This window comes from Schistocerca nitens, chromosome 8 (genome assembly GCF_023898315.1).
Source record: "Schistocerca nitens isolate TAMUIC-IGC-003100 chromosome 8, iqSchNite1.1, whole genome shotgun sequence".
NCBI lineage: Eukaryota > Metazoa > Arthropoda > Insecta > Orthoptera > Acrididae > Schistocerca > Schistocerca nitens.
Window position 1 is genome coordinate 396511179 of NC_064621.1, and position 12732 is coordinate 396523910.

Below are 12732 nucleotides of genomic sequence, written 5' to 3' on the forward strand. Positions count from 1 at the left end.
TGAGTCCTTTATGTATGTGTCGGTCTTCCCCACGTGCGGCTGGAGCAGAGAGGCCAAGTGTTTTGCCAGTATATATGTCGGTGAGCAATGAGCACTAACAATCGGTCTCAGTGGAATGTTGTTCTTATGGATCTTAGGTAATCCATAGAGCCAAGGTGGTAGGGCTTCTGTGTTGTGCAAGTTTCTCTATATGTCCATCGGCAGACAAGATGCCTTGATTAACCAATTTGTATTCCATGTTATATGCTGTGTCAGATCTGCACTTAGGTCTCGGTATGTCATGGGATCTAATAGGTCTCAGATCTTTTGCTCATAATCTTTGGTCTTCATTACGACGGTCGCATTCCCCTTATTTACTGTAGAGGAAGTGTCTGTTTTTCAAAAGAGAGGGAATTTTGCTATCATCCCGAGAACTATACCTGTGGAGGATATCATTGCTAACACCGAAGCTGCCATTTGGAACCTTCCTTGTGAAAGGGCAGAGGAAATACACACTGAAACACCCAGCATACTGTGCCGAACAAACCCACCAGCTTGCAACCTGAATAAAGAAGAGGTACAAGCCATTAAGAATCTCAACGCTGACAAGAGTATGTTGGTACTGCCTGCCTGTCATCATGATGCGACAGCCTTTCTTCAGCTTCAGTGCAGTATCTACCTCACGGCCTTGCGATTAAAAGACTACCTCGCACACCATATTTGGAGTTGTGCCAATGACCTTGTGTAGGCATTCCTGTTGTGAGAGTCTTTAAAGCCGCATGATGCACACCATTAGCCCACATAAGGGTAGCATCTGCATCTATGTAGTATGCCTATATTTTCAATTTGAACCCCACAAAGCCCACAGTCTGTGAACCATTACTCATTTTGTGGTGCTATTCCAAAAGGATTATCAGCCTCATAACTAGACATGTCAAATTCTTCGTGATTGTACCTAATTATTTGCTATGGATCACAGCCTTTCACCCAGCTGTTTGGTGTTTGTATCTATGTACTCCTTCAACCAGCAACGCTGCTTGAAGGAGATGTCACTCATGATTCTAACAAGTTCTTACCCCAACCTGAAACATTGCCGGATGTTTTTTAGTGCAGAATTTAACAGTGGTTATTCCCCAGCACTGTCGACAGGTTCAGGATGAAACCATTTCACAAGACTAGACACTCTGGACACAGCAGAAATTCGCTGTGAGCGTTATGTAAATGGCAGGAATAGACCAGTTCTACCCCCAGAACAAATCCCTCACAAGCAACTGCAGCCACGTCACTGATTGTGTCCTTCAATCTGACAATTGCCTCCTCAGACAACCACTGGAATCCTCCAAACGGTAGAGTAGTAAAGAATGTTACTAAAATTATCAGATGGCCTGTTCTCCTCCTCTCATTCATGGGTTATTCACCTTGGCACACTTGTGCACACACTGGCAAAGTGCCCCACAATTCTTGTGTTTGAAGAAGCATCAGTCAACAGTTCATTGCTGACATGTGTTGTGTGTGTGTGTGTTTGAGGTTTTCGGGCGCTAAACAGCGTGGTCATCAGCGCCCAAATGCATAAAAACAGGAACGCATGCAGTGAAGGGACTAAGACGGACAGCAAACAAGGAGAACGGCTAAAAGACACAGACCTGACGCAGTTCCAAATCCTCACATACAGAGGCAAAACAAGAGGAGAAGGAATGCACTAAAAAAAGGAAAGGAAACACAAGGAAAGGAGAACAGAAACCGAAGGGAAACAAGGAGATAATCGTGACTGGCGGACCTCTTACCTAAAACCTGGGTGAGCCAGTCACCCAGCAGCACATTAAAACCCTCTCCCTAAAATCCGAGGCAACAAATTGGACAGGACACAAAACCGTAAGACCTTAACCACAGTCGTTGCGTCGTCTTGCAAAATAGAGGGCAAATCCGGTGGCAAAGAAACCACCGCCCTCTGGTCAGAGAATAAAAGACAGTCAAGTAAAATGTGGTGGACAGTAATCTGGACGCCACAAGCACTGCAGATTGGGGAGTCCTCCCGCCGGAGTAAAAAACCATGTCTTAAGGGACTGTGCCCAATGCGGAGGCGAGTGAGGAGAACCTCATCCCGCCTGCATGACTGATAGGACGTACGCCATGGCTGCGTGGTGGCCTTGACCAGACGCAGCTTATTGTCACCGACTGCCAGCCACTCCTCTTCCCATTGATGCAGAACACGAAAACGCAGGAGGGAGATAACAGCATGGAGGGGTACGGCACATTCAACAACGTGAGGGAGGGAACTTGCATCTTTGGCAGCCACATCCGCCAGTTCGTTTCCCCTAATACCCATGTGCCCCGGCACCCAACAGAAAGAAACCTCCTTCCCCTGCCGTTGCAGGTGGAGTAGGGCATCATGAATGTTCTGGACGACCGTATCCACTGGGTACAAGTGTTGCATGGTCTGAAGGGCACTCAGGGAGTCAGAACAGATGAGGAACTTAAGACTGTTAACACATCTCATCTGCTCCAATGCCCGCAAGATCGCAAACAATTCAGCATCAAAGATGGTAAATGCCGCAGGAAGTCTTAACTTGACAACTCGATCAGGGAAAACAACAGCACAACCAACAGAGTCCCCCTGTTTAGAGCCATCCGTAAATACTGGTACACGGTCGGGATGCTCGTGTAAAATATCGGAAAATAAGGAGGTAAAAACAAACGTAGGAGTGCAGCTCCTCCGGTACTCCGACAAGTCTAAAAGGACGCTGGGCCTCTGGAGCAACCAGGGAGGCAGACGAGTAAAACCTTGTCATTGGGGGGCCACACGCTCCACACCAAGGGACGCAAGCAAATGCTTGGCACGAATCTCAAATGGTCTCGTTGCCCTGGGACGACTGGAAAAGAGACGTTCCATAGGCGGTCGGGCAACGGTAGGGTACGCAGGGGAGGTAGGACAGGCAAGGAATTGACACACCCGTCGCACCATGAGGAGTTTCCGCCGGATGGCGAGCAGCGGTTCCCCTGCCTCAGCACACAGGCTGGGGATGGGACTGGTACGGAAGGCACCAGTGGCCAGCCTGATACCCTCATGGTGTACTGCGTCAAGAATCTTCAGATATGAAGGCCTTGCTGACCCATACACAGTGCAACCATAGTCAAGACTCGATCAGACGAAAGCCCTATAAAATTGCAGCAGACGCGCCCGATCTGCTCCCCAGGACCGATGGCTCAGACACTTCAAAATATTCAGTGCCTTCAGGGCCCGCACCTTGAGGTCTTTAAGGTGAGGCAACCACGACAACTTGGAATCAAAAGTGAGGCCCAGGAACCTCACAGTGTCTCTAAAAGGAAAAATGGTGTCCCTCAGATGCAATTCAGGGGAGGTAAAAAGACGCCGAGAACGATTAAAATTAACACACACACATTTGTTGGCAGAAAAGGTAAAACCCGTCTTCGCAGTCCATGCCTCTAATCGCTTTATCGTAAGCTGCAACTGCCGAAGAGCAGTGACAAGACTAGAGGAAGAACAGAAAACAGCAAAATCGTCCACAAACAAGGAGCATTGGGCAGGACTCCAGATAGTGGACGCGATACTGTTAATGGCGATGGCAAAGAGGGTGACACTTAAAACGCCTCCCTGCGGAACACCATTCTCCTGCACGTACGAATCAGAAAGCACAGTACCAACCCGATATCGAAAGAGGCGGTGGGAAAGAAAGGACCGAATGAAGATAGGGAGACAGCCATGAAAGCCCCACTCATGGAGTTGATTGAGGATAAGGCGGCGCCAAGTAGTGTCATACACCTTATTAATGTCAAAGAATACAGACAATGCTGGTTACGTAGGAAGGCCTACTGGATGGCCGCCTCAAGCAGGGTCAAGTTGTCTATAGTGGAACGACATCTCCGAAAGCCACACTGAGAGGGGCTAAGGAGCTGCCTGGTCTCGAGCAGCCAAACCAGGTGACGGTTAACCATGCGTTCCAACGTCTTCCTGACACAGCTCGTCAAAGCAATACTTCAATAACTACTGGGATGCGTTTGATCCTTCCCTGGTTTGAGGAGGGGAATCAAAATTGCCTCCCTCCACGAGTCAGGGTACGTGCCGGATAACCATATCATATTAAAACAATTCAGGAGAACTTCCTTGTATGGCAGCAACAAGTGCTGCAGCATGCTGTACCAGATTTGATCATGACCAGGCGCAGTATCATGAGCCACAGACAGCGCCGAATCCAGTTCCCACATTGTGAAGGGGCAGTTGTAGGGTTCAGAATTTGGAGACCGGAAGTCCAAGTGACCCCTCTCGATGGCAGTGCGGTTGCGGCAGAAATCTGGATCACAGTTAATAGTGGCGGTAGATTCCGCAAAATGCATGGCCAGTGTCTGGGCAATGTCTCTCGGCGCCGTGAGGAAACATCCTTGATGCAGCAATGCCATGACAGGTAGTTGGCTGAGTTTCCTGGAAATCCTCCTGATCGCTTCCCATACTTTCGTAGAACTAGTGGAGCGGGAGATGGAGTTCAAGAACGATTGCCATGGCCGTCGTTTGCTCTCTTTAATCACTCGCCGCACTTTGGCCCGTGCCACCCGAAAGGCCGCAAGATTGTCAGCTGAGGTACGGCACTTGAAGAGGCGCAGAGCTGCACGGCGGGCTCGGATGGCTGAGCGGCACTCAGTGGTCCACTAAGGGACAGGACGCCTCTTGGGATGACCGGATGACCATGGGACTGACAATTCAGCAGCATGGGAGATCACGGCTGTAACATGGTCTACCCATTCGGGGACACTGGCACGGTGTTGCAAAACAGCCAGTTGGCTGAAAAGTTTCCAGTCAGCTCTGCTGAGGTGACACCGGGGCGGCACTGGTAATGCCACAGCCTCATCCAGGAGGCGAATCCAAAGGGGGAAGTGGTCACTAGAATGGAGGTCAGCAACAACCTCCCACAGAGGAGAATTCGCGAGTGTGGGAGAGCAAAAGGAAAGGTCAATAGCCGATGACAACCCAGAAGCAGTACAGAAATGAGTGGGAGCACCAGAGTTGAGGATGCACAGTTCTTCAGACATCATGAGGCGTTCCAGAATGCGACCCCTGGGGCAAGTAGTCGGAGAGCCCCATAAGACATTATGAGCATTGAAGTCCCCCAGAAGAAGAAATGGGCGGGGGAGTTGGCTAATAAGGTCTGTGAGAGCCGCAGAGTCTATCGCATCCTGAGGTGGTAAGTAAACTGAACAGACTGTAAGCCTCCGACCCACAAGAAGGTCAACTGCAACTGCTTGCAAGTCTGTAACGAGAGGGAGCTCAGATGAGGGGTGCATGTCACGGACAAAAACCGCAACACCACCCTTTGCCCTTTCCCCCGTCAGATCATCTTTTCGATATACGGTATAGCCCAGTAAAGAAGGAGCATCAGTGGCCCGAAAATGTGTCTCTTGGAGACATAAGCACAAAGGGCACTCTCGTACAAGGAGTTGTAATTCGGCCACATTCATCCTGAAACCATTCAGGTTCCACTGTAATATGGGAGCCAGTGATCAGGGTGGCTGAACTTTCACCCTGCTTCTGTGCTTTGGAGGAGAGCCCATACTGGCCGGAGATTTATTCCTGGGGCGAGAAGATCGCCCCCGGTCGACATCGATGTCCATCAGCTCCGATGACGACCCACGGGAGATGTCAGAGAGTACGATGGCCTCGTCATCGGACCGACCCTGACTAGTCTCCTGAGGTGGCATAACCTTCATCTTTGGCGTCTTTGTCTTGGGGGGCTTTGAATGCAGAGCCTTGTCAACAGCTGGAGCTGTACTCGCCTGGGCAGAAGGCGCCATATGGGGAGAGGCAGGAAGTACCCCAATGTCAGCAACCACGGCCTTGTCCGGCGTTGCGGGGAGAGCTGCAGGTTGCAAACCAACCGCAGCAGCACAAGTGCACTGGCAAACGCAGGTATTAGTGCTAACACTAGCAACCTCCGTTTGCGTAGCAACAGTGGCCATTTGTACCGGTTTTTTTAGAGCGGAAGCGAAAGATGTTGAAAACACAGGAGGTTGCATGGCCTTAAAGAGCTTCTTGGCCTCACCATAGGGGATGCGCTTAGATGTTTTAATCTCCTGTATCTTCCGTTCTTCGAGATAGATGGGGCAGACCCGGCTCCAGAAAGGGTGACTCCCAGAGCAATTCACGCACTTCACAGGCGATGAACAATCGGCTCCTTCATGGGCAGGCTGACCACATTTACCACAAGTGGCTATCCCATTGCACCCCAACGTAGTATGCCCAAAGTGCTGACATTTAAAACAGCGCATTGGATTAGGGAAATATGGCCGTACTGGCAAACGTAAGAACCCCACTTTAACATGCTCTGGGAGTCTTGGGCAACCGAACGTGAGAATAAACGAGTCGGATTTGACGAGGTCCCCATCGACTCGTTTCATAATATGCTGCACGTCAACAATACCTTCGTCAGCCCACTCAGATTTTAACTCGTTTGTGGGGATATCCACCAAATCCCTACATGTCACAACACAACACCCTTACTATAATTCAAAGTGGAGTGGAGCTCGGTCTCGATGGCGTACTCTCCGAGACAGGTTGCTTTCCGAAGAGGAGCGACTTGACGGGAACTAGAAGTCTCAACTAACAGAGTGCCATTGCGCAGTCGCTTCACAGATTTCAGTGTTCCTGCAATTCCCTTAAGACCCTTGTGGATGTAAAAGGGAGAAACCCTCTCAAAGCTACCCTCCTTCCGTTTAATAATCAAAAACGCATTCTGATTATCAGCATGTGCTCTGTTACGACAGTCTGATAAATCTCTAGCAACACCAGGCGCTGGAGGACTCGTAGCATAAAGTCGCTTTTTCAATGGGGTGTGTTTTCCTACCAGTGGCCCACCCAATCCACTGGTAGGGGGAAATGTAGAGGTCGAAGGGTCCATTGTGGTCCCACGAGCAGCTAGGGAGCTAAAGGTCCACTTAGACAGAGCCCCGCGTGGCTGAGTAAGCCTTATACAACTGAGGTGTGGCAGGTGCCCCAGAGGTTGCCCGCTTGCGATCCAGGCGATCAAGCCAAGATTACCATTCCCCACAGCACACAACATTCCACCGCCGCGCCATACGGTGGTCGCTGAAGCATGTTCGGGGGTTACGGTGACAGGAGACTGGCGGCGCTGACCAGTCCCCAGCTCAGGACCCCGGGGTCACCAAGCCCGTACTCAGCAAATGAATGCTGAGCCCCTGGGGGCCTGACATGTGGTCTTCTTAAAATTGTGTCCCATAAAATCTCTCTGACAGTAAAATAGAAGGCAGGATCCAGAGTGTATGTGCCCAGGCATACATTCCAAAATTTCTTGAAAATGTCCGTGAACAAGTGTTTGTGTATAATCTAGCATATTGTCCTAAATCAGGGATGCTAAACTCCTGCTAAAAATTCACGGCATACTCATACTCTACATCCATTATAGCAGTGTCCGTTAGTTTACTGGAGAATGTTGTTTCATTGAATCTCCCCATCGAATTCAGGTACTTGTATGGAAAGACCCTCTTCTTTGTCAAAAGCTGTAGCTTTGCATCATTAAGATATGTGGCTCTGATGATAAGCATATCCTCTTGATGCACTGCCTCAGCGAGTTTCTGAAGAGATGTGTGCATGAAACCTAATGAACCCAGGAAGTGGAATGTTATTCGTAGTGTGATTCTCTTGAAAAATGAAATTTACTTTTCAGTGGTATAAGGAATGTCACTGACCATACCACCCTTCAAACCAGAATCACCCAAGTGCTGAATGAGAAAGTGGACATCATTTATGCTCAAACTTTGAAACAAGACTGGTATGTGCCATGGCAGATAGTACTTCAAGCTGCATGTGTTGTAATCTGCACCACAGAACTTCTCCCTGTTCGATGACAGTGGTCTCTACATGAAGTTTCCAGTTCTCTATCCAATGGCAGCCCACAAGTATGACAATGAATTCCGTGCTCATTCTAGGCACCATTCTCCTGTGAATTGGTCATGGGAAGATTGTTGTGATAAATACCATCAAATTCCCATGCAAGTTTTTCAAGTTCAGCAAGCAACCATCTCACAGCATTATCCCTGATGTATGATTTGAATTTGTTGTGATTGGAGTCATATGAGCATACAGCTTAATATGGTCTTGCTTGTGTACATGCACAAGGTAGTATGGGAAGCAGTGGGGCCATCTTCACAACACGTGACGCACTTGCATTTGACATATATGAAGAAGGGATATTGCTCCTGGTGGTGGTTGTTCTTAAACTATAAGAACCTTTTATCCTCAGTAGGCATTTCCACATAGTGGTTCCTGGCTCAACTCTGCCTACAGATTGACACTCCCTTGGCTCATGGCAATATTAGTATGAGTATCTTTCAGGATACTCATTCACGCAAAACGAATTGAGACATCTGTGACAAAAATGCTGATATTACAACAACTGGGAGGAAAGTAGGCAGGACATGTTTTTGATCCTCATGAGAATTTCTTCTTGCCCTCAAGAATAGAAACAAATCTACTTGTTTGGAGCACTGACTCTCTAACTTTGAAAAGTGGAGTATTCCAATTACCTTATGCTTGACCTCTTTGTACTGCACAGTGTGCTCAGGGTCATCTTATGGCTTGCAGTCATCAAAATCAAGGCTATAAACATGAACTGAATAGTTTGGATTCTGCCTCTTGAATTGTGGTAGGTCCTAGAGTTTTATGAGGAATGAAATGTCTTGGAAATTTTAATGCTCGTGTACATCAGATGTTTGGTATATAACCATATGATGTGTATTTTTAAGGCAATTTTTATCGCTAACCAGACACAACTCTGCAAAACAATATGCAACCCTCTCACTAAAATTCTGTAAATTAATGCATGCCTATTTAGCAGCAAAATATTTCAGACGAGGATGAGACTGAACACCCCCCCCCCCCCCCCAATAAGTGGATGAAATGCATGTGAGTATATGTTGAGATGGAGTATACATTTGAGCACCTTACCAAATGCTCTTGTCTGCTTCTCGCAAAAATGGTCCAGTGTGATGCTCTTGATAAAAGTTCCTTACCAATTTCCAATTGATTGCCCCACAATAACACACCTTTAGCCCCCCATATTTGGATTTTGCTCTTTTCCTCAACATCACTGCCCTCTTCTGGGGGTTTCGTAGTACAGAACTGCTTTGCACTTAATTGTGGGATACCACGGATCATTGACGAATCAGGGAAACTCCCTTTCCAGGATGGTTTTGTAAGCATTAAGGAAAGTGGCAGGATCTAAGTAGCCCATATTTTGTAATGCAAGACAGTAGGTACCTGTCTCCAAATGTACCAGCAACCACAGAGTAGTCCCATGTCGTCCCAGAACTTACTTTGTGATCTGTAACAGAATGGGTGGGGGTACTGCTGCTGCTACACCCAGCACAATGTCGTGGTGATGCCCACTGACAACCTTCATGAGATGGTCCAGGGTGTGAGGAGCATGGCAAATGAGCCTTTGTTGTAATGGTTTAATGGTTCCAATGACAAACTGACCTGGGGTGAACGCATATTTCTAGACTGACTGGAATGCTACACGTCTGGCCACAGTTACGTCATGATTGTAGGTGGGTTGGGCTGTGACACATTCACCCAAGGTGCATCATCATTATCTTAAATGGAGTGAACTGCAACACGCCCAGCTGAAGGTGGGTCAGCATTGATTATGAGCTAGGCTGTGACACATTTGGCCATGGGTGGACTGTTGTCAGTGGATCAGTGGTTGAAGCAGGTGCAGGCCTACATCCACATGCCTCATCCATATCATCTGCAAAGAGAGAAAAAATGTTAATAAGTATCGTGCATAACTGAGAAAAGATACATGCAGTCACCTGTAGTACTTCTATTTATGCTCAAAATTAGCAGCATCCAAATCATACATGGGACATTCATCACATCATTAATGGCCACTATCTCTCGTAAGACCCTATCCAGCTCTGTCTACAGTTTGACACTCCCTTGGCCCATGGCAAAATTTTCATCAAGTGCACCTAGAAACTTTACGTTAGCAATGCATGCATGCAAGTGTATAAAAAATCGTTATTGCAAATGAAGAATAAAAAGAATTACTATTCATGTACACAGCTAGAAAAAAAGTTAGTACACCTGAAAAGATGGTGTCAGTTTTGATCTGATTATGGCATGTCACCTGGGGGATAGTAGATGTACTGATAATGGTTTCAGTATCACGTGCCAACAGATAAAGTAGTGCCATAGTTACCAGAGCGCCATCTGTGTCTACCCTTTAATAGGTAATGCCCACAGCCTGAAGGCTCTGTGTGATGTAAACGTGTGAAGCAAGCAGGCAACCGTGCTTCGGAAACACAGTCGTGCTTCCTACAGCCATGTGAGTGAGTTTGAAAGTGATCAACTTGAAGCCTTCCAAGTGGCACTATGATTCTCTCAGAGAATTGCCATGTTGCGTTATTTGTGCAAAGATGCTGGTATCAGTGGTCACATGAACATTCACAAACCTGTAGAAGAGGTATGGACATCCATGCAGCACCGATCCCCACCAGGATCATTGTACTGTAATGGCACAGTTCAGGTAAGAGAGTTTGTGAGTCCATGCATGTCAACACATAATGTTGCAAACTGGTTTTGAGCAGTGGGACTATGGGCTCACATACCTCTAGCCTGTCTGCCACTATTGACATGCACAGTTTGACTGGTGCCATCAGAAGATCACTTGGAAGATGGAGTGGCATACCATAGTCTTCAGCAATGAAAGCAGATTCTGGATGCATGCAAGTGATGGCCATTTACTCATACCATGCAGACCTGGTGAGTGCTGACTCGTACAGTGCATCCATCCAAGACACACGGGCCCCATCCCAAGTCTTATGGCCTGGGGTGCTATAATCTACAATTCTTGTTAACCTTTGGTGTTTCTGGAGGGGATGTTAACCAGTACTTGATATGTGCAGAATGTTGTTAGACCTGTTCTTTTGCTGTTCTTGCAGCAGGATGGTGATGTGCTATCCCAACAGGACAATGCTGACACACACACTGCCCATCAAACTCAGCATGCTTTGCAAGAAATGCAACAGCTTCATGGTCAGCACGACATTCAAACCCGTCTCCAACTGAGCAGTTGTGGGATATGATGGGACAGGAAGTGATGCATGCAACTCATTAACTGACAATTCTTACAGAACTACATGAACAGATTGAGCAGATGTGGAATAACATATCCCCAGACAGTATTCATTATCTGTATAATTGACTGGATGACAGTCAGTGCCCGCATTGCCAGCCATGGAGGCTACACCACATACTAACATGAGTGTATCCTTGTGAAAGGGCAGAGGAAATACACACTGAAACAGCCAGGATACTGTGCTGAGCAACCTGGAGAAAGAAGAGGTACAAGCTATTAAGAATCTCAACGCCAACAAGAGTATATTGGTACTGCCTGCCTGTCATCATGATGCGACAGCCTTTCTTTCAGCTTCAGTGCAGTATCTACCTCACGGCCTTGCAATTAAAAGACTACCTGGCACACCATATTTGGAATTGTGCCAATGCATGTGTACGCACCCCTTGTAATTCCCTGTTACGAGAGTCTTTAAAGCCGCTTGATGCACACCATTAGCCCGCATCTGGGTAGCATCTGCATCTATCCAGTATGCCTATATTTTCAATTTGAACCCCACAAAGCCTACAGTCTGTGAACCATTACTCATTTTGTGGTGCTGTTCCAAAAGGATTATCAGCCTCATAACTAGACATGTCAAATTGTTCATGATTGTATCTAATTATTTGATATGGATCACAGCCCATATATGAGAGAGATGGCCACCACTGGCCGCCATGAAGTTGGTATCTGCAGAGCACTATCCATGCTGCTGTTGGACAATATCACTGGCCAACTGGGCAGACAAGGTGGCTGCTGCTCTGTGCTGTCCATGGTGATGTTGGACAATATCACTGGCCAACTGGGCAGACAAGGTGGCTGCTGCTCTGTGCTGTCCATGGTGATGTTGGACAATATCACTGGCCAACTGGGCAGACAAGGCGGCAGCTGCTCTGTGCTGGCTTGCAGAGCTGTACACTGCCCATGGCATCTCAGCGCTGTGCACTGACTGTGACATGCTGACGTGTAGTTACACATGTGTGTATATAAAAGAATTGTGATGTAGATGTCACAGTGATATCAAAAGTCCACTTTGTGGATGAGGTGTGTACTCTGTTCATCTATTAAATGATAGTTTATTTACCATGTACAAGCAGAATATAATGAATACTCACCTAAACCCTGTGGGAAGGTCATGAATAAATAAAAAAATACAAAATTTTAGAAAAAAAGTCAATATCATTTATTGATAACCCAAGTATTTGTACTTTCTGAAGCAAATATATAATTACTAGTGTGTCCTCAATACTTTGCCCTGAGTCTCTGAATAACTGGGCAGTTATGACGTCAAGGTTCCTTACTGACACACTTTTGAAAATGTCCCCAAGCCGCAGTATTTTTTCAGAGCCTTTGATTTAAACTGTTCAGTTGTTATGATCTTCATATTGCAATCTGCTCTCATTCCTTCGTTTTCTGTGGTGATAGCTTGCAAACCAAGCAGTTGTTCATCAAATCTTGGCGCTCTGTACTGAACTATAGTAATGGTTTGGGTGAAGTGATGGTAGTGCATAATTTCATCAGTACACATCCAGTAACGGTAAATGCAAGGAATAGAACATCTTTAAACACAAACTGTCTACACACATAGTAAAAGCCCTGCTCTTCTGTAATG

General features: G+C 47.0%; 1 protein-coding gene across 1 annotated transcript in view; it reads right to left on the reverse strand.

Moving 5' to 3' along the window:
• LOC126199584 (uncharacterized) overlaps positions 1–11960 on the reverse strand; it is a 168680-nt gene extending 156720 nt beyond the window's left edge. Inside the window, exon 1 of the mRNA XM_049936509.1 lies at positions 11858–11960. Coding sequence (XP_049792466.1) covers positions 11858–11960 — 103 coding nt within the window. The remainder of the gene's footprint in view (positions 1–11857) is intronic.
• Positions 11961–12732: the final 772 nt, after the last annotated feature.